The sequence below is a fragment of the Oncorhynchus gorbuscha genome, linkage group LG25 (assembly GCF_021184085.1).
Source record: "Oncorhynchus gorbuscha isolate QuinsamMale2020 ecotype Even-year linkage group LG25, OgorEven_v1.0, whole genome shotgun sequence".
Taxonomy (NCBI): Eukaryota; Metazoa; Chordata; class Actinopteri; order Salmoniformes; family Salmonidae; genus Oncorhynchus; species Oncorhynchus gorbuscha.
Genome location: NC_060197.1, coordinates 32,371,777 through 32,392,288, shown reverse-complemented (window position 1 = coordinate 32,392,288; position 20,512 = coordinate 32,371,777). Strand labels below are relative to the sequence as shown.

Genomic DNA, 20,512 nt, shown 5'->3' with positions numbered 1-20,512 from the left:
CTCTCCTGCTAGCACTATAATGTAGGTGGCCATATGCTGTTAATTGTTATAGCCTTATCAACCCACAGGTGATAAATCACCAGTTATCAATTTAAAGAAAATGTGTTTTTGTTCTTCCAATCTGCACATGATGCACTCGTGTTCCCTCTCGTGTGACTCCTGAACGAGCGTTCAGCCAGACTGAAGGAGTCTACATGGAATGCAACCGTATGTTCTGCCGTTTTTAATGAATGCCTCTGGAGTTAACTTCTGGACAAGTCATTTAGTGTTTTTCTCTCTCTCTCTCTCTCTCTCTCTCTCTCTCTCTCTCTCTCTCTCTCTCTCTCTCTCTCTCTCTCTCTCTCTCTCTCTCTCTCTCTCTCTCTCTCTCTCTCTCTCTCTCTCTCTCTCTCTCTCTCTCTCTCTCTCTCTCTCTCTCTCTCTCTCTCCAACTTGGAGTTCTCATCGCTTCAAAGCCGTGTTCACGCTTCTAAAGATATTACTTAATCTCACTTTTCTCCCACAGGCTGTGTGTGACGAGTGACACATTTCCTTCCCAGAGATTTGTTATTGAATGTTTGGTCAGAACTACTCTGCTACTAACTAACCTCATGATCCACTGTGCTATTGTTCCAATGTGTTTGACCTGCTGAGGTAAACTTGCCAATTATCGCATCACTAATCTATTCTGTATCTCTCTCTCTTCTTTTCTCTCCTCATGCCTAAAATAGAAGTGGAACAAAAAGGTAACTAAATGCCCACTCCTTTATTTCACCTAGAGTTCACTGGGATTCATGCTTTGCTTGGTGATGGGGGTTGCCATAGCAGCTTTTCTCCTGTGTTATCCATCTGCTTTTTAATGACCTTCTCATGTCTGCTAATTTAATCTGTCTACTGGTAGTGATAACCATGTCTGTAATGTTCTTTCTCATAAAAAAAGGTGTGGTCCAAAATCAAGTAATATCGTTGGTGATGGAAATTGTGGTCTCCATTTTTTTTATGTAAAAGGTGCTAGTGTCAATCAATCTAGACTAAAACACTGCCAACACTTGTAAGGAAACTTGTAGAATACAGAACCTATGATGAAATTCTATGAAGTTCATGCAAAGCAAAGATGTTTTTCAATAGTACAGATACAAGTCACATTTTAATGTTTAGAATTGTTCGGATAGTGTTTTAACAATATCACTGCATTTACATTGTCAAAATGTCCCTTAACATAGTAAAACGGATGCCTATCTTTCTACCGTAATACACTTCACATGCACCCCACTCCATATCTTTCATTCACTATCTTTATATATCCAGAACATTCTATTTCCGAGGTAATTGAAAGTTATTTTGTTCATGTTACTCAGCAGCAGCATATTAAAAACCAGATGTGTGGACACCAATCAATAGCCTCGCTCAATAAACTGTCAGAATTTCAGATTATAGGCCTAACATGCTGTAACCTTCAGTGACTCCCAGTCAATATGGCAGAATGTACTAAGACACCCATACGTTAATATATTTGATAGTACATGATAGTCTACTACTGTACCTGAGCCCGAGACCCGGTTTGCTGGAAGTAGTTGTTGTTTTTATGTTTTGGCCCTGGCCCTTGAGAAATGAAGTCATGTTTAAGTTCAGGGTGCACCGATAGAACCAATATCCACATCAACATTTTGACACTCGCATAAAATGTCTTTGGCTAAAATGTTATGTTGAGCTATAACCTTTTCACAACCTGGCCTCAGAGCATTTCATATTAGTATGTATACTACCAGTCAAAAGTTTTAGAACATCTACTCATTCAAGGTTTTTTCTTATTTTTTCTTTTTTTACAATTTTCTACATTTTAGAATAATAGTGAAGACCTGAAAACTATGAAATGACACATATGGAATCATGTAGTCCAAAAAAGTGTGGAAACAAATAAAAATGTATTTGATATTCTTCAAATTGCCACCCTTTGCCTTGATGACAGCTTTGCACACTTTTGGAATTATCTCAACCAGCTTCATGAGGATGCCTCCTGGAATGCATTTCAATGAACAGGTGTGCCTTGTAAAATGTTAATTTGTAGAATTTATTTTAATGCGTTTGAGCAATCAGTTGTGTTGTGACAAGGTAGGTGGGGGGTGTATAGAAGATTGCCGTATTTGGTAAAAGACCAAGTTCATATTATGGCAAGAACAGCTGAAATAAGCAAAGAGAAATTACAGTCCATCATTACATTAAGACATGAAGGTCAGTCAATCCAGAAAAGTTCAAGAACTTTGAAAGTGCAGTCGCAAAAACCATCAAGTGCTATGATGAAACTGGCTCTCATGAGAACCGCCACAGGAATGGAAGACCCCAACTACTCAGAGGAGTCCTTCATGGTCAAATTGCTTCAAAGAAACCACAACTAAAGGACACCAATAAGAAGAGACATGCGTTGGCAGAGAAACACGATCAATGGAAATTAGACCATTGGAAGTTATGTGCTTTGGTCTGGATTCTAAATTGGTGATTTTTGGTTCCAACCACTATGTATTTGTGAGGCGCGGTGTGCATGAATGGATGATCTCTGCATGTGTATTTCCCACCGTAAAGCATAGAGGAGTAGGTGTTATGGAGTGGGGGTGCTTTACTGGTGACACTGTCTGTGATTTTGAATTCAAGGCACACTCAACCAACGGGCTACCACAGCATTCAGCAGCAATACACCATCCCATCTGATTTGGGCTTCGTGGCATGTCATTTGTTTTTCAACAGCACAATGACACAACAAACCTCCAGGCTGTGTAAGGGTGTAAGGGCTATTTTACCAAGAAGGAGAGTGATGGAGTGTTGCATCAGATGACTGGGCCTCCACAATCTCCCGACCTCAACCAAATTGAGATGGTTTTGGATGAGTCGGACCGCAGAGTGAAGGAAAAGCAGTCAACAAGTGCTCAGCATGTGTGGAAACTCCTTCAATACTGTTGGGAAAGCATTCCAGGTGAAGCTGGTTGAGAGAATGCCAAGAGTGTGCCAAGCTGTCATCAAGGCAAAGGGTGGCTACTTTGAAGAATCTCAAATATAAAATGTATTTAGATTTTTTTGGTTACTACATGATTCCATATGTGTTATTTCATAGTTTTGATGTTTTCACTATTGTTCTACAATGTAGAAAATAGTAAAAATAAAGAAAAAGATTAGAATGTTTTAACATTTTGGACCGGTAGAGTACGTAAATCCGAGACACTCAATTTCGTATGATATGTTATATTTGGTATGGTCACTTAAGGCAAAAACTATTGAAAGTAGGCTGGTTGCGAGTTCAAATCTCATCACTTACAATTTTAGCTAATTAGCAACTGTTCAACTGCTTACTACTTTATATCTGTTTTACAACAATTTAGCATGTTAGCTAATGCTTCCCCTAACCATAACCCTTTTAACTAAGTCTTCCCCTAACCCTAAACGTAACCCCTAGCTTAGCTAACGTTAGCGAGCTAGCTCGATTTCGTAATATATTACACGTTTAGCAAATTCGTAACATATTGTGCATTTTGCAAAAACATATAATAGGACTTGTAATTCATAACATATCATATGAAATGGGTTATGGACATCCACAAATTAATACATACCATACGAAACGTAACATATCATAGTAAATCGAGTGCCTCGGATTTCCATACAGAATAATATGAAATGCTCTGAGACCCAGGTTATGTTTTAACCATAGAATTATACTGAACAAAAATATAAACACAACATGTGTAGTGTTGGTCCCATGTTTCATGAGCTGAAATAAAATATCCCAGAAGTGTTCGATACGCACAAAAAGCTTATTTTTCACAAATGTGTTTACATTCCTGTTTGTGAGCATTTCTCTTTTGCCAAGATATTCCATCCACCTAACAAGTGTGGCATAGCAAGAAGCTGATCAAACAGCATGGTCATTACACAGGTGCACCTTGTGCTGGGGACAATTAAACAGCCACTCTAAAATGTGCTGTTTTGTCACACAACCCAATGCCACAGATGTCTCAAGTTTTTAGGGACCGTGCAATTGGCTTGCTGACTGCACGAATGTCCACCAGAGCTGTTGCCAGAAAATGTAATGTTAATTTCTCTGCCATAAGCTGCCTCCATCATTGTTTTAGCGAATTTGGCAGTACGTCCAACCGGACTCAGAAACGCAGACCAAATGTAACCACGCCAGCCTAGGACCTCCACATCTGGCTCTCAAGTGGTTGGGCCTATGCCCTCCCAAGCCCACCCATGTCTGCACCCCTGCCCAGTCATGTGAAATCCATATACAAGGCCCTAATGAATTTATCTCAATTGATGGGTTTCCTGAACTGTAACTCAGTAAAATCGTAGAAATTGTTGCATGTTGCGTTTATATTTTTGTTCAGTATACATATAGGATCATATAGGCCTCATAGGATCTCTGTGGTTTCAACCGCTGTCTAAAACCTATGCTATGTAGTACCCTAGTTTAACCACTGAATCAGTCATTTGCAGTTGTTCACAGTAGAGTTCCCGCTAAATAGCTAGATGATGCAAATGTCGGTAATTGAAGCAAAGAGGAGCATATCTGACCAATGAACGCTTGTAATTATCACCAATTATTATTGTTAAGTCATGTTTTCTCTCGCCGCCACTTGTTAATTCCTTGTTTCCTTTCTAATAACCTTCACTGTCACTTACCTCCTTGTCTGGGGTGTTGGGATCCATTTCTAACAGCCTCCTCAAAAGCTCTACGTATGTCCCAAATGACATCCTCCTCCCTATATAGTGCATTACTTTCAACCAGAGCTTACATTTGGATCAGTGTGTGATATGGGACGCACCCAGCCCAGTTTCTGTCCTGTCAGTAGAGGAATACCGACCGGGCACATTAGATTTCAAAAGCCTTCTTAAACCATAGAAGACCCTCTTAGCATTTTTGTGCTTGTCTAGATGCGTGCCAAGGGACGCGTGCTGTCGACGGCTGGAACCACCGTATATTATTCACATGCAAGTAGATAACATGTTTAATCTTAAGAGGTTACAGAGGAGTAAGGCTTGTTTTTCTTCTCCGAGCACACTGCTTTCATCTCCGCCCAAATCTCCGGGAAGAACCTGTCACCGACTGTGTCCTCTTCCTCGCCCGTCAATAATCATAGAAGCTTTCGCACACGTTCTGTTTTTGTTATTGTTCGTGTACCGCACCCTGAATCTTAGCCTAACCACTTCCACCCAAGTTGGTTATCCTAATGCTTTGTTGCTTTCGTCTAGCGCTTGACACCAGCGCTGCTCTTAGAATCAGTATCACATGCTATGGTTCAAATCACTCTTTTTAAAAGAGTATCTGTGTTTAAAAGAGTATCTTTTAACAGTATCTGTGTTTTTGTTGCATGTTAAATGGAATAAGCTTATATTTGTTATCATATAAATGGTATTAGAGGGTTTTAGAGAGAATAAGTAAATCTTCAACACTCTAAAAAAATATAAATTCAAGAGACACTGTCATTGCTCCCCTTTAGATAAACCTGTGTTTTGTTGTAGTCTGAATAAATTACGTGCTCCGTGTATTACATTCGTATGAGTAGGATTTAAATTCAAATGTAATCTTTTTATCAAGATGGCCAACTTGAAATTTACTCAGTCGGCGGTCCAGGATTAATCGATCTTGAAACAGAATCACCTTCGGCAAGGGATGCACACTATCGACTCATACGCTGCATCGCTTCATAAGATTTCAGTACAAACCAGTTAGGGTATAATTAGTTTAGAACGCAGATGCATTTTAAATCATAATGTCACAGATCGAAGATATCTCCAGCGTCCGAAGTAATGAAAAAAAAATATTCTCATGTATTAATATTGATAGTCATTGTTGTGTTCCCGGGCCCCAGCTGCCAATAATTATGCTTGCACTATTTATCAAAATCTTTTAATGTTTTGTTGTTGTATTAGACGTCCATATTAATGTTATTCCTTAACCACTGATAGCTCGGAGGAGATGGGATGGATGCAATAAGTGGATGGAATGTATTGCTTTTTGTATTACATTGATTTTGGCACTAATTACATGCCTTCTGTAATTATGTGGATAGCTGGTGTAATGAGAAATCATTGTGTGTGTATGTACCTGTGTCTGTGTATGTTGCAAAATTATATTAGCCTCAAACTTTGTTTGACAGCTACAGTGAGCTCCATGTATCGGGATCGTGACAAAATGTTGTTGTTTTGGTTCTGGACTTTGGCTGTGATTTTAAATGATCAAATGACTGAGGTTGAAGTGAAGCTTTTAATTTGAGGATTTTACAGCCCTTTTTTTTTACATAATCACCCCAATTTTAGGGGACTAAAGGCATTGGGAAAAATTAACTTGTGTATTAAAGTTGTGAAACGTAAGTAATTGGTCCTATATTCATAGCATGCATGACTACATCAAGCTTGTGACTTTACAAACTTGCTGGATGCATTTTCTGTTTTTGGTTGGTGTTTCAGATCATTTTGTGCCCAATAGAAATGAATGGTAAATAATGTAGTGTCATTTTGTATTTGTCACATTGTGAATAAGAATAGAATATGTTTCTACTTATGTCTACATTAATGTGGATGCTACCATGAGTGCGGATAATCCTGAATGAATCATGAATTTTAATCAGTGGCATAAGTATCATTCACGATTCATTCATATCCGTAACCATGGTAGCATCCACATTAATGTATTAGTGTTTAGAAAACACTTATTTACAATACAAGTGACTCAAATGACACAATACATTATTTAGCATTTGCTTCTCAATGGGCACAAAATTATATGAAACGCAACCAAAACAAACAGCAAATGCATCCAACAAGTTTGTAGAGTCACAAGCTTGATGTACTTATTGCGTACTAGGAACATGGAACCAAATACTAAACTTTTGACTAATAAATACATAAATTTGTCCCAAGACGTTTGGTCCCCTAAAATGAAGGGACTATGTACAAGATTTGCTGTAATGGTTCACCCGATATGGATGAACATGCCCTCAAATGTTATTTTATTAAGAAAATATATATATTTAACCTTAATTTAAATAGGCAAGTCGGTTAAGAACAAATTCTTATTTACAATGACGGCCTAGGAACAGTGGGTTAACTGCCTTGTTCATGCGCTGAGCGACAGATTCTTACCTTGTTAGCGCAGGGATTCGATTTAGCAAACTTTCGATTACTGGCCCAAAGCTCTAACCACTAGGCTACCTGCCGATGACAGTCTGCAGTCATTGTATCATTTCAAATCCAAAGTGCTGGAGTACAGAGCCAAAACCAACTACAAATGTGTCACTGCCCCAATACTTTTGGAGCTCACTGTATTTTCTCTGTTCATAACTTTGTTAATGTCTTGATCATTTAAGTCGAGGTGATTTCCTTCTTTGTCCTTCTAGTTGCAGTAGTCTAATACTGATGTCCCATTCATGCCAAAGTAACTCTCTGCATTGTCTTTCCTCCATTTTGGCTCCTCAGTATTCCTGTGCCCCGGCTTGCTGCGAGGGGTGTACCAGAGCGAACACCTCTTTGAGTCGGACCACCAATCCGGTGCCTGGTGTAAAGACCCCCTCCAGGCCTCCGACAAGATCTACTACATGCCCTGGACGCCATACCGCACGGACACGCTGACCGAGTACTCCTCCAAAGAGGACTTCATCGCCGGGCGACCCACGACCACATACAAACTACCGCACCGTGTCGACGGCACAGGCTTTGTAGTATACGACGGCGCTCTGTTCTTCAACAAGGAGCGCACGCGCAACATCGTCAAGTTTGACCTGCGCACGCGCATCAAGAGCGGCGAGGCCATCATCGCCAACGCCAACTACCACGACACCTCGCCGTACCGCTGGGGCGGCAAGTCGGACATCGATCTCGCTGTAGACGAGAACGGCCTGTGGGTCATCTACGCCACGGAGCAAAACAACGGGCGCATCGTCATCAGCCAGCTCAACCCCTACACCCTCCGCGTGGAAGGAACCTGGGACACCGCCTATGACAAGCGCTCGGCCTCCAACTCCTTCATGATCTGCGGGATTCTCTATGTGGTGAAGTCGGTATATGAAGACGACGACAACGAGGCAACAGGGAACAAGATTGACTATATCTACAACACGGAGCTGAGTAAAGATGGCTTCCTGGACATCCCCTTCCCCAACTCGTACCAGTACATTGCCGCCGTGGATTACAACCCGCGGGACAACCTCCTGTACGTGTGGAACAATTACCACGTGGTCAAGTACTCGCTGGACTTTGGTGCCTTGGACGGTAGACCAGGTACGCCCACATATTCTTATTTTTTCGCTCTCCTGTTTCATGTCTTTCACTAGCTTGTTGGTAATTCAGAGAGATGTTGGTATCTTTGGTAGACGTTATTAGTGCTTGCAGTCGTTTTGCTGCCAGGAGAAGAGAAAAGGAGGTTGTTGAGGCTACAGTGCGTGGATAGAAGACATATGGTTTGTTAACATTTTCTCAAAGGTCTTTACTCTAAGTCAGTGAAACACTGTTCAGGATGTGCCCATTTTAGCACATTTCAGTGTTGCGATAAGTGTAATTGAATACAAATGGCTTCACTTTCATACTCATGGCATACGAGTGTCAGTTGTCATGTTCCTAGCTTGTTTGACATTATGATTGGTGGGGTTTCTTAATTGGAGAGTAAAGAGCAGAGTAAATGAAGTGGAAGTATGTGTATTGTTACACGTTAGCACTATTGCGAGTGTATGGGTTGGTGATAATTAGCTATGGAATATGACACCTCAATGTGTCATCCTCCTTTTGCCATTTAATTAAACCCCTCGTATGAGAGAAAAAAACAAGCAAACCACACACCAGCTGTAGGAAAATGTAATAACTGCAGTCACATTGTTGTTTTACAAGACATTTGAACTGTCTGAGAAAAATAGGATTTGCGTTCAAAAAACGAAATCATTTGTTTGCAGTCACGTGATTGGTTAGTTGTTTTATTCTCACAGGGATTGTATTTCTGGGTAATTGTTATCCCTAGTTTCTGCTGCTTATTAGATATGACATTACTTTCTATATAATTCTGACAGAAGGTTAATAGAACTACAAGAGTTGTTTGTTTACCTTTTCTAGTCTGTTCTCAAAGTTTGTCTGTCTCTCTCTTACGGTACCTGTCACCTTTGTAAAGACAGATGACTGCTCTCATTACACTTGCCATAACCATTTTTAAGAAAAAGTACAAATTCTTCCCTCCGATGCTCCTTCTTTAAAAGTAGTCATCAAGCCTACCCAAAATAGTTTTGACATGCCAAGGTATTTCTTTGCGCTGGCTCATTAACAGCCTGGTCTGAAGTGTCACGTGTTATTTGTCTGTGAAGTCTTTACCATCCTCACTGGTGGAAATCAAATCAAATTACATTTTATTTGTCACGTGTCGAATACAACACGTGTAGTAGACCTTACAGTGAAATGCTTACTTATACAAGCCCTTAACCAACAATGCAGTTTTAAGAAAAATAAGTGTTTCAAGTTTTCAAAAATAAATATATACATAATAATTCAAGAGCAGCAGTAAAATAGCAGCAAGGCTATATACAGGGGTTACCGGTGAGGGGGCACAGGTTAATTGAGGTAATATGTACATGTAGGTCACCTGCAGTTTTTAAATTAAATTACTTTTTTTCCCAGAATCTCAGCTGAAATGCATATCGGCAATTCCACAGTCTGTTGCTGAGACTCGGATGTTTCACTTTCAAATATATGTCAAACAAAAACCAATGATTGACGTTTTTGCATGCACACCATTGTCAAGTTTGACCTGCGCGTCAAGAGTGGGGAGACCACGTACAAACTACCTCACCGCATTGTAGGAGCGCAAGCGCAACATCGTCAAGTTCGACCTGCGCACGTGCAGCAAGAGCGTACGAGGCCATCAACGCCAACTACCAAAACACCTCTTCGCACCGCTGGGGCGGCAATTCAGACATCGATCTCAGATCTCAACGTAGACGAGAACGGCCTGTGGGTCAACGACGCAACGGAGCCAAACAATGGGCGCATCATCAGCCAGCTCCACCCCTACACCCTCCACGTAGAAGGAACCTGGGACACCACTTATGACAAGCCCTCGGCGTCCAACTCCTTCATGATCTGCGGGAAAGGCAGCGGAGTTCTGTTATGTGACTTAACGTATGCCTGACCCTAGAGGTTTCACTTCCCACAACCCATAGGGGCTACACAAACCATCATTCTGTTAGCAAATTTAAATGTTTTTTTTGTTCTGTGGAAATTGTTAAATGTAGTCTTTGTGCAGGTTGTTGTATGGTTTAACTTTGCAATCATTTTGTTTTTGTTTGGCATACATTTCAAAGGGAAAGTCTTTGTCTTCGCATCACCATGTTACTGTGGAATTGCCTATATCCAACCGAGTCTAGACATCAAAGACAGCAGAGTTCTGTTATGTGATTTGACTTATTCCTGACCCTAGAGGTTTCACTTCACACAACCATAGGGTTTACACATAGGCGCTACACATAATTGCTTCCCCTGTTGTTGCTTAAAGGAAAAATCCACCCTCATTCATTTAATTTAGTGTTAAATAACACTGGGAGAACAATATTTTTTGTGAACAAATGTTTCATTTTGGCATTATAGTAAAGTTGGTAGCAACATGGAAAATCATTGTGGAAATCTGTTGCAGATCAAGTTTATTACAAAATCCACAATGCAGCTCTCGCTATGGGCTTGCTGTCTAGCTAGCAAACGTAGCTACACATAGTAATACATATCAGCAGGGGAAGCAGCTAGTTAGTGCAGTTTGTTAAGGCAATTTTTTTTTTAACATCAATTTAGGAGTCTACAATCTCACCATGTTCAACCTGCAGATCAATGTTCTTCACAGAGTGGAGTTTGACATTTGCAACGGCAGATATACTTTTGAGGCAATGGTAAACGTTGCCCATCCTACATCAATGCATTGGGCGCTAACTCAAACACGCAACATTAGCACGAATGTGAAATTATAAAAAATAAAAATAAATGTTTTACAAAACCTTTCCAAGATGTGAGATAATTAACTTGCTATCTGTAATATCGTATAGCTTTGGAATCGTGACGTTACGTACTTACAAGAAAAATGGGCACGTTTCTTAACATATACACTGAACTGCATTGTTGGTTAAGGGCTTGTAAGGAAGTATTTCACGGAAAGGCTTTGTATTTGGCGCATGTGACACATATAATTTGATTTGAATGATTTGACTTTGAGAAGGGATTGCGTGACGATTAGCTTAGCAACCGCGTGACGTAGCATGACAACGCGAACGCGATTGGTCTACAGTCTGCTGGGTTGGGCATTATATGTTACTTCATTCATTGGATTGCTTAATGCTACTTCATTCATTGGATTCCTATCTCCTTTCTATAATATATCTGGCAAGGGCACCATGCGATGCACCCTGGACTAAAGAGGCAGACAAATAAGAAAAATGTGCCAGACCCTCCGTTAATTTACACATTTCTCGAGGTAGGAATATTGCAAAAATATGATTAATGGCTCATTCGAGAAAAGACATCCTCCCGAGTTATGACATCAGCCAGTATTGAAATCTGATATGTATGATAAACGTTTTTGCCATCTAGAAGACTCATTTCTATTAACTTCCAGTGTAGTGAGAATGACTTTATCACTGTGCTATGTCATACTGGCCGGATTTCTGCCTGCGTGAACGTCAATAACTCCGATACACATGAAAACAAGTAATGACCCAGGGAATCGATATAACATCACTCAGAGTTGCACAAAAATAAAATACAATTCAAAATGGGGGAACCTTTCCTTTTAAGCAAAAACAACACTTGTTAGCCGCTTGCCTTATTAGATGACAGTGTATCAAGCCATGCTTTTACATGCATTTGGGAGGCAAGCTGCATAACATTACCTAGCGACGCTCTGCCAACTTTGGTTTCACTCCTCCCCACACATACACAAACACCCCCTCCCCCCCTCTCTCTCTCGCATAGAGTAATGAACCTTTCAGTCTCCAGGGAGTATCAGTTCAGTATCCCAAGGTGCGGAATGGGCTGACCTCCAAACGAGCGAGCAAGGAGGCTGCTGACAGAGGATAGGAAGGTAGAGGGGGGAAAAGAGAGCGACGGACACAGTTGATAAATCCAGTTAACTGAAGATAAAGTGGATGGATGAAGTGTCCGAGACAAACGGCGCCAGATAAACAGACTGATCTGGAGTGAATGACGAGCGATAGATGGGTCAATATGTAAATTGACGTGCATTATTTGGTTCTGGGATGGGATTTTTGATGTATTTGGTGCAAGGAGTGTGGTCATCATCAAATTGATCCGTATGGATTCATGTTATGAGTTGATATTATGCGTTAGCCATCATCACACTTCAGCTACTGCATCTCAAATGGATTCAGTTAATTTGCGGACTTTCCATGAAATGCCTTGCTTCAGCTGTTGCGCAACACAATTGACCAGTCAACCTCACCTTTACCTTACGGCAGCGAATACATACACATGAGGGTGACATACATACGCACAGGTCATGCTCTCTCACTGACCAGAACACTGATGATGTAATCACAGGGAGCTAACACCACAGGCGAGGTGATGTTGCGTAAGATTCCCACCACACAGGCTCTGTACCACCTCTACCCCGCCTCCCAAACCCCCATAGGCACGCGACGCATGAGCTGCTGTGGCGATGGAGCATGGGAAATGGAGCAGGGGAGTCATGTCAATGCCCACAGCTGGGTCTTAGCTCAGCACGCCATGCCACGCGGCTATGGGCACAGGTATTTTGCATGGGATTCTGGGAATTATTTTTTTCCCCTTTTGTAGTGGGCTGATTCGCGGAGGTGGTTGGGTGCATAGTCTTATATGATGAATTGTGATGCATACAGTAGGTGTGCATTGTTTCTGATTGGTTGGTGAATGAAACTAAATAAGATGGGGCGGCAGGTGGCCTAGTGGTTAAAGCGTTGGACTAGTAGGTTGCAAGATTGAATCCCTGAGCTGACGAAGTGAAAATCTGTCATTCTGTCCCAGAACAAGGCAGTTAATCCACTGTCCCTAGGCCATCATTGAAAATAAGAATGTGTTCTTAACTGACTTGCCTCGTTAATTAAAGGTAAAAAAACAGCAACGAAATAAGATGACGAGAACAGCTCTGGCTACTGTATATATGCTGTATGACTGATGTTTACTGATGTTTCCATCAAATGTTGTGGAAATAGTACAAATATATTGCAGAAATGTTGCTGCTAGACATGTCATTATATTCCATGTTACATACTTAAGAATGAAACTTTGGCGCAGCTTTCAAAGTGTGCCGTTAGAGATTCTGGGTTCGAGTCCAGGCTGTGTCGTGACCGGAAGACCCGTGGGGCGGCGCACAATTGGCCCAGCGTTGTCCGGGTTAGGGGAGGGTTTGGCCGGCAGGAATGTCCATGCCTCATCGCGGTCTAGCAATTCCTGTGGTGGGCCGCGCACACTGACGTGGTCGCCAGGTGTACAGTGTTTCCTCTGACACATTGGTGCGGCTGGCTTCCGGGTTAAGTGGGCATTGTGTCAAGAAGCAGTGCGGCTTGGTTGGGTTGTGTTTCGGAGAACACACGGCTCTCGGCCTTCACCTCTCCCGAGTCCGTACGGGATTTACAGTCTTATCCCATCACTGCAAATATCAATTGAATAACAGAAAATTGGGGAGAAGGGGTAAAAAAAAAAAAGGATTGAAACTGTACAAATTGAAAATAATCCAAATGCTTAGGGGACATAATTTGTATGTCTGTAGGCAAGGCAGTGGTACGATTATCAACCATTAGTTATAAGAGCATCATTTAGCAATAAGGCACGGGGGGGTGTGGTATACGGCCAATATACAACGGCTATGAGCTGTTCTTATGCACAACGCGGAGTGCCTGGATACAGCCTTTAGGTGTGGTATATTGGCCATATTCCACAAACCCATGAGGTGCCTTAATTCTATAATAAACTGGTTACCAACGTAATTAGAACAGTAACATTTTGTCATACCCATGGTATATGGTCTGAAATACCATGGCTTTCAGCCAATCAGCATTCAGGGTTCAAACCACCCAGTTTATAATTGCTCTTGGAGAACCGATACCTCAATCTATCCAGAGAACAGATCGAGGATAGATGACACATCCAAAACTACTCCATTCAAACCATGTGTTTTACTGAATTTGATTGAAAAATGAAATGCAAACCCTCCCAACATTAAAAGCCCACATCTCCTTGCCCTCACCTGGCATTTTCTTTCAATAAAATTTGAGAACGAGCGAGCGCAAATAAAATGAATCAAAACAGTCTTATATAAAGGGGCATGCAATTTTTGGGGGAAAATTGCCAATAAATAAGGAAATATGAAAGAGGGAGGCCTGTTTTTATGTCTCTGACAGTTTTATTTTATAAGTCCACTCCACCAAGCAAAATACAAATCTGAGGGAGAAGAGTTGGGGGGGGGGGGAGCAGACAAGAATGAACAATATACTGTCATATGGGAACACTTAAATGTTCATGTGAATCTATTTCTCATGGATACGTGTAGGTTTGAAATAGCAGACTTGCCATTAATAGTAAAAATACAGATTGAATGATCTAAAGATAATGAAAGAGGAAAACAAGAGTCCGTATGAATTCAGCTGGACGTTCAGGCTGTCTCACTAATACTAATCTGCCACAGTGAGCAGAGGAGGACAAAGTCCACAAGCCTACTTAGTGCAGGCAGTCACTTGAGAGAATTTACCCTGCCTTAGGCTCAGACACCTGCTACTGGTGCCTACTTGGTGTGTGTGTGTGGCTGGGTGGCAGGGGGGTGTGTGTGTGTGTGTGTGTGTGTGTGTGAGTGAGTGTGTGAGTGAGTGTGTGAGTGTGTGAGTGAGTGTGTGAGTGAGTGAGTGAGTGAGCGAGCGAGCGAGAGCACATACAGTGCCTTCAGAAAGTACTCACACCCCTTGACTTTTTCCTCATTTTGTTGTTTTACAGCCTGCATTTAAAATAGATTAAATTGATGTTTTTGTGTCACTGGCTCACACACAATGCCCCATATAATGTCAAAGTGGAATTATGTTTTTCAAAATGTTTACTAATTAATAAAGCATGAAAAGCTGAAATGTCTTGAGTCAATAAGTATTCAACCCCTTTGTAATGGCAAGCCTAAATATGTTTAAGTGTAAAAATGTGCTTAACAGGTCACATAATAATTTGCATGGACTCACTCTGTGTAAAATAATAGTATTGTCTGTAAGGTCGAGCAGTGAATTTTAAACACAGATTCAACCACAAAGACCAGGTAGGTTTTTCAATGCCTCGCAAAGAATGGCACCTATTTGTAGATGGGTAAATATAAAAATCAGACATTGAGTAATATCCCTTTAAGCATGGTGAAGTTATTAATTACACTTTGGATGGTGTATCAATACACCCAGTTACTACAAAGATACAGTTGTCCGTCCTAACTCAGTTGCCGGGGAGGAAGGAAACCGCTCATGGATTTCACCATGAGGCCAATAGTAACTTTAAAACAGTTACTGCAGCACAGCTTGCATGGTGCTGCAGAATTCTATGGTACGTTATTTAAGTGTCAACCACTTGTACCGTTAGTGCTAGTTTGACCACCACCACTAGTATCTTTGAGAAGCATTTGATAGCCTTCAATTGTGGTTGTACTAGATAAATTATAACCCTTTTTTGTAAGAACATAGTATATGGGACTGATTTCAAGAAATGTTGCTTAATTAATTTGATTAATATCATGGTGTTTCTATTCCAAGAAAAACAAAAAACCCTCTGGATTTCCGTTAGGATGGAACGGAAAATATGGCACTGTACAACGTGACGGTCGGGAGTAGGCTACAGTACTGGGCTATTTAGCGAAATAATCCCTGTGTCGTGCGGGCACGCAGGAGACCGGGGTTCAATTCCCCGACTGGAAGGAAGGAGTAGGCTGTCCTTGTAAATTTGTTCTTAACTGACTTGCCAAGTTAAATAAAGATTACACTAACAGCATAACATTTCTACATCCTAATTGTATAACTGTAGTATAACCGATACCCAAACGGAGATTCAGTGAAAATAAAAATCTAATGGGCCAGTCCCCATGCTTGTCTCAGAGAAGCGCGAAACGGTGCTAAAATAGTTGTAGGCTTTTGCTTCAAATCCTATTGCTTCTAACTTCAAGATGCTCTTTAAATAAATAAGACCTACACCACTTTTAACAGCACATTACACAACACTAGTGAGACTCATGCCGTCTATGGTAGGCCTACAGTATATTGAAAAATATTACGTGACTCTCCGCCAATAATTACAAATAGAGGATTGGAGGATTTTAAATAAAAGTATCAAAATACAGAGAGGTGTTGGTAAAGGTATATTGTCATGCTAATAGCCCATAGTGTCAAGGTCAGGATAACCAAAATATTTCTTTATTAAATACTATCAGAAAGAATGTTGGCACTTATTTCTTTTGATCCAAAGCCATGAATGAGTCACTCAGCTTTATGTACAGTTGAAGTCGGAAATTTACATACACCTTAGCCAAGTACATTTAAACTCAGTTTTTCACAATTCCTGACATTTAATCCTAATAAACATTCCCTGTCTTAAATCAGTTAGGATCACCACTTTATTTTATGAATGTGAAATGTCAGAATTATAGTAGTAGATTTATAGTATATTTATTTCAGCTTTGATTTAATTCATCACATTCCCAGTGGGTCAGAAGTTTACATACACTCAATTAGTATTTGGTAGTATTGCCTTTAAATTGTTTAACTTCGGTCATATGTTTCGGGTAGCCTTCCACAAGCTTCCCACAATAAGTTGGGTGAATTTTGGCCAATTCCTCCTGACAGAGCTGGTGTAAATGAGTCTGGTTTGTAGGCCTCCTTGCTTGCTCACGCTTTTTCAATTCTGTCCACAAATTTTCTATAGAATTGAGATCAAGTCTTTGTGATGGCCACTCCAATACTTTGACTTTGTTGTCCTTAAGCCATTTTACCACAACTTTGGAAGTATGCTTGCGTTTTTTGTCCATTTGGAAGACCATTTGTGACCAAGCTTTAACTTCCAGACTGATGTCTTGAGATGTTGCTTCAATATATCCACATAATTGTCCTCCCTCATGATGTCATCTATTTTGTGAAGTGCACCAGTCCCTCCTGCAGCAAGGCACCCCCACAACATGATGCTGTCACCCCCGTGCTTCACGGTTGGGATGGCGCTGTACAACGTGTCCGTGTGTGAAAGAGTATTTTCTAGTAAGCAACCTTTTGTTTACCTTCATTAGACAACTTTGTTCCAATATTTCTGTAATTCAGTGATATTTATTCCCGTAGTAATTTGTTATTTAATTTTTAAAATTTTACCTTTCTTTAACCAGGCAAGTCAGTTAAGAACAAATTCTTATTTTCAATGATGGCCTAGGAACAGTGGGTTAACTGCCTGTTCAGGGGCAGAACGACAAATTAGTACCTTGTCAGCTCAGGGGTTTGAACTTGCAACCTTCCGGTTCCTAGTCCAACTCTCTAACCACTAGGCTATCCCTGCCGCCCCAGGGAGCCATAACTAAATAAACATCGCCATTTGAGAGTATTTTTATCATTATTTTATTAACGAAAGCATAAAGAGGCTGATGAAGAAATACATTACTGTACAGTAAATGCTTTTAAAGCATTTTGAAGATATAAGCCACCTGCATTTGTTTTTTAGGCTATAGCAGAGCAGCATAAAGGTCCGGATGGCCCTTGCTGTGCCTGGTGAGCAGTTGGCCAAGTTCTGTTGTCAGAAGAGGAATGGAAATGTCGGGGTGAACCGACAACCTGTTGAACCCGCCAAGTATGTTGACAGGTGTGCCTGGCATGGATTATTACACAGTTTCGTTCCTTGCCCTTTTCAATTCGTCATTCTCCGCCTGTCTCTCCACCAATGCCGCCTATCTCTGGACCAATGCGTCAGCTGTCGCCCGCATCTCTGCCCTCCGATAATGTTTCTCTTTCTGCTGGTCTGCCTTCAATGACTCAATCTCGGTCTTCAAAGTTTGAATCTGATCCATGTGCACCTTCATCAGATGAGCAGAATGGTACCACCCTGAGCCCCATCGATTACAGTGGCCTATGATAGAAACGGTAGATCAATGAAGACTTAAAAGTGATTCCAACACACATATGCTGCGTACACATTTTAAGAAACTAGCAAAACTAACCGCTTTCTTGGCAACCATGCGTTTTTAAGGTGTGACCTGTTGTCCAGCCCTTTGTCCACTGATCTCCACGGATGGTTGTTGGCATAGCTGTATGCGCTGCAAAAACACATTCATGTTTTTAGTACACAGTCATTTTTATTGAACCTTTATTTAATTATTGATGTTATTACACAGTATGCATACACATTGATAGTGTCAGGACCCGGTTACGAACCCGGGTCTCCGGAGTGAGAAACAGTCACTAAACCAACTGCGCCACGAATAGTCAGCAGAACCCAGAAGATGAGGCAGACACAGCAGTACTTGAGACGGTGTATTTAATGAAGGAAAAAGTGAAGTTCTTCAGGAAAACATGTAACTCCACAACCTCAAAAGGAATTCCACAAGAACAAAGGTAATCCTCCAAGACAAAAAAAGTAAATCCACAAGGTGGAAGGTAAAGTACAAAAAGCCTCAAAAGATACTCAAAAACAAACAAACAAGAACAAAAAACAGAATTCCACAAGAGAGTCCACCGGGATCAACAAGAGTTCAGAGAGTACTAGGGCTGGGTGCTAACATACAAACACAGAGCAAAGAACTGAGTAAAACAAAGGGTTTAAATACAATCAGGGGAAACGAGGCACAGGTGCAAATAATAATGGGGATCAAGGGAAAACAAAAGGTCAAAAGGCACAATGGGGGCATCTAGTGACCAAAAACCGGAACAACCCTGGCCAAATCCTGACAGATAGGCTTTATAATTCTTCTTTAATTTAAATTAGATTTAAAAATCCAAAATGGCGTAGCAGTCAGGTGTCTTTTGTCTTCGTCTTGTCGTGTCCCGTCTATACATCTTTTTATATATTTTTTTCTAAGCACATATTTTTTTATATTTTTCTTACCCCCAACTTCAACATACTCTCCTGCAACCCGCCTCACCCAGTGTGGTATGGATCTGCTGTTTTCTTTACTTTAGAACCGGAAGCCCCAACAGAGGCTAGCCAGCTAACTAGCTACTAGCTAGCAGTCAGCTAGCAACTCCTAGCGGTCATCAGCTAACCTTTAGGCCAGACAACTCCTGCCAGTCTGCTCAGCGCAATTCAACCCAGAGCTTGACAGACTTTTTTTTCTCCATATCTCTGGATTCCTACCTCAAGCTCTGAACCTCTTCACCTGGATCATCGCAGCTAGCTAGCTGCTATCCGATTGGCTTCTCCTGGTTAACGCCTCTGTCCCAAAGCCAGCATCAATTAGCCTGGAGTTAGCCTATGCTAGGCCCATCTCTCGGCTAGCTGAAGAGGTCCATCAGCCACTCCTTAGGCTACAATACCTATTTTGCCAATTGGCCTGGACCCCTTTTATTGCCAATATGGAGCCCGCCGATCCATCATGATTGGACTAACAATGTTATCCACCCAAGGTTTTTTTTCTACAGGCTCCTCCGTCGCGATGTCCCCTGAATGCCCATCTGCTAGCCTGCTATCAGCGGCCCGCTATCTGTCTAGAGCATACTGAACTGATAGCTGAAGAGGTCCATCAGACAATTTCTTGGGCTACTATACCTATTTTGCAAATTGGCCAGGACCCTTTTACTACACGGGCCCCTGCTGAGCCAACACAATGGGTCTGCCAACGTAACTGCACGAGGGGGCTACAACAGACTTCTTCCGTCGCAACGTCCCTCTAAGGCCCTTCTGCCTGCCTGCTAGCCCCGGCCCGCTAGCTGTCTAAATCGCTGTGTTTCCAGCCCGCCCAGCTACTCACTGGACCCAATGATCACTCGGCTACGCATGCCTCTCCCTAATGTCAATATGCCTTGTCCATTGTTGTTTTGGTTAGTGATTATTGACTTATTTCACCGTAGAGCCTCCAGCCCTGCTCAGTATGCCTCAGCTAACCCTCTTGTCCCACCCCCACACATGCGGTGACTTCACCTGGTTTAATAGATGTCTCTAGAGACAATACCTCTCTCATCACTCAATGCTTAGGTTTAGCTCCACTGTATTCACATCCTACCGTACCTTTGTCTGTACATTATGCATTGAATCTATTCTCCTGCGCCCAGAAACCTGCTCCTTTTACTCTCTGTTCCAAACGTACTAGACAACCAGTTCTTATAGCCTTTAGCCATACCCTCATCCTACTCTTCCTCTATTCCTCTGGTGATGAAGAGGTTAATCCCAGGCCCTGCAGTGCCTAGCTCCACTGCCATTCCCCAGGTGCTCTCATTTGTTGACTTCTGTAACCATAAAAGCCTTGGTTTCATGCATTTTAACATTAGAAGCCTCCTCCCTCAGTTTGTTTTATTCACTACTTTAGCACACTCTGCCAACCGGGAATCCT

The 20,512-nt window shown here is 41.5% G+C and overlaps 1 protein-coding gene across 18 annotated transcripts in view; it reads left to right on the top strand.

Moving 5' to 3' along the window:
* Nucleotides 1-20,512, top strand: part of adgrl3.1 (adhesion G protein-coupled receptor L3.1) — a 329,225-nt gene that overhangs the window by 167,252 nt on the left and 141,461 nt on the right. For 9 of the 18 annotated variants that reach the window (XM_046328067.1, XM_046328074.1, XM_046328071.1 and 6 more), the window contains exons 6-7: nucleotides 711-725; nucleotides 7,438-8,247. In XM_046328067.1, the coding sequence (XP_046184023.1) occupies nucleotides 711-725; nucleotides 7,438-8,247 (825 nt within the window). The remainder of the gene's footprint in view (nucleotides 1-710; nucleotides 726-7,437; nucleotides 8,248-20,512) is intronic. The other 9 variants (XM_046328080.1, XM_046328079.1, XM_046328084.1 and 6 more) reach the window with 2 other exon arrangements.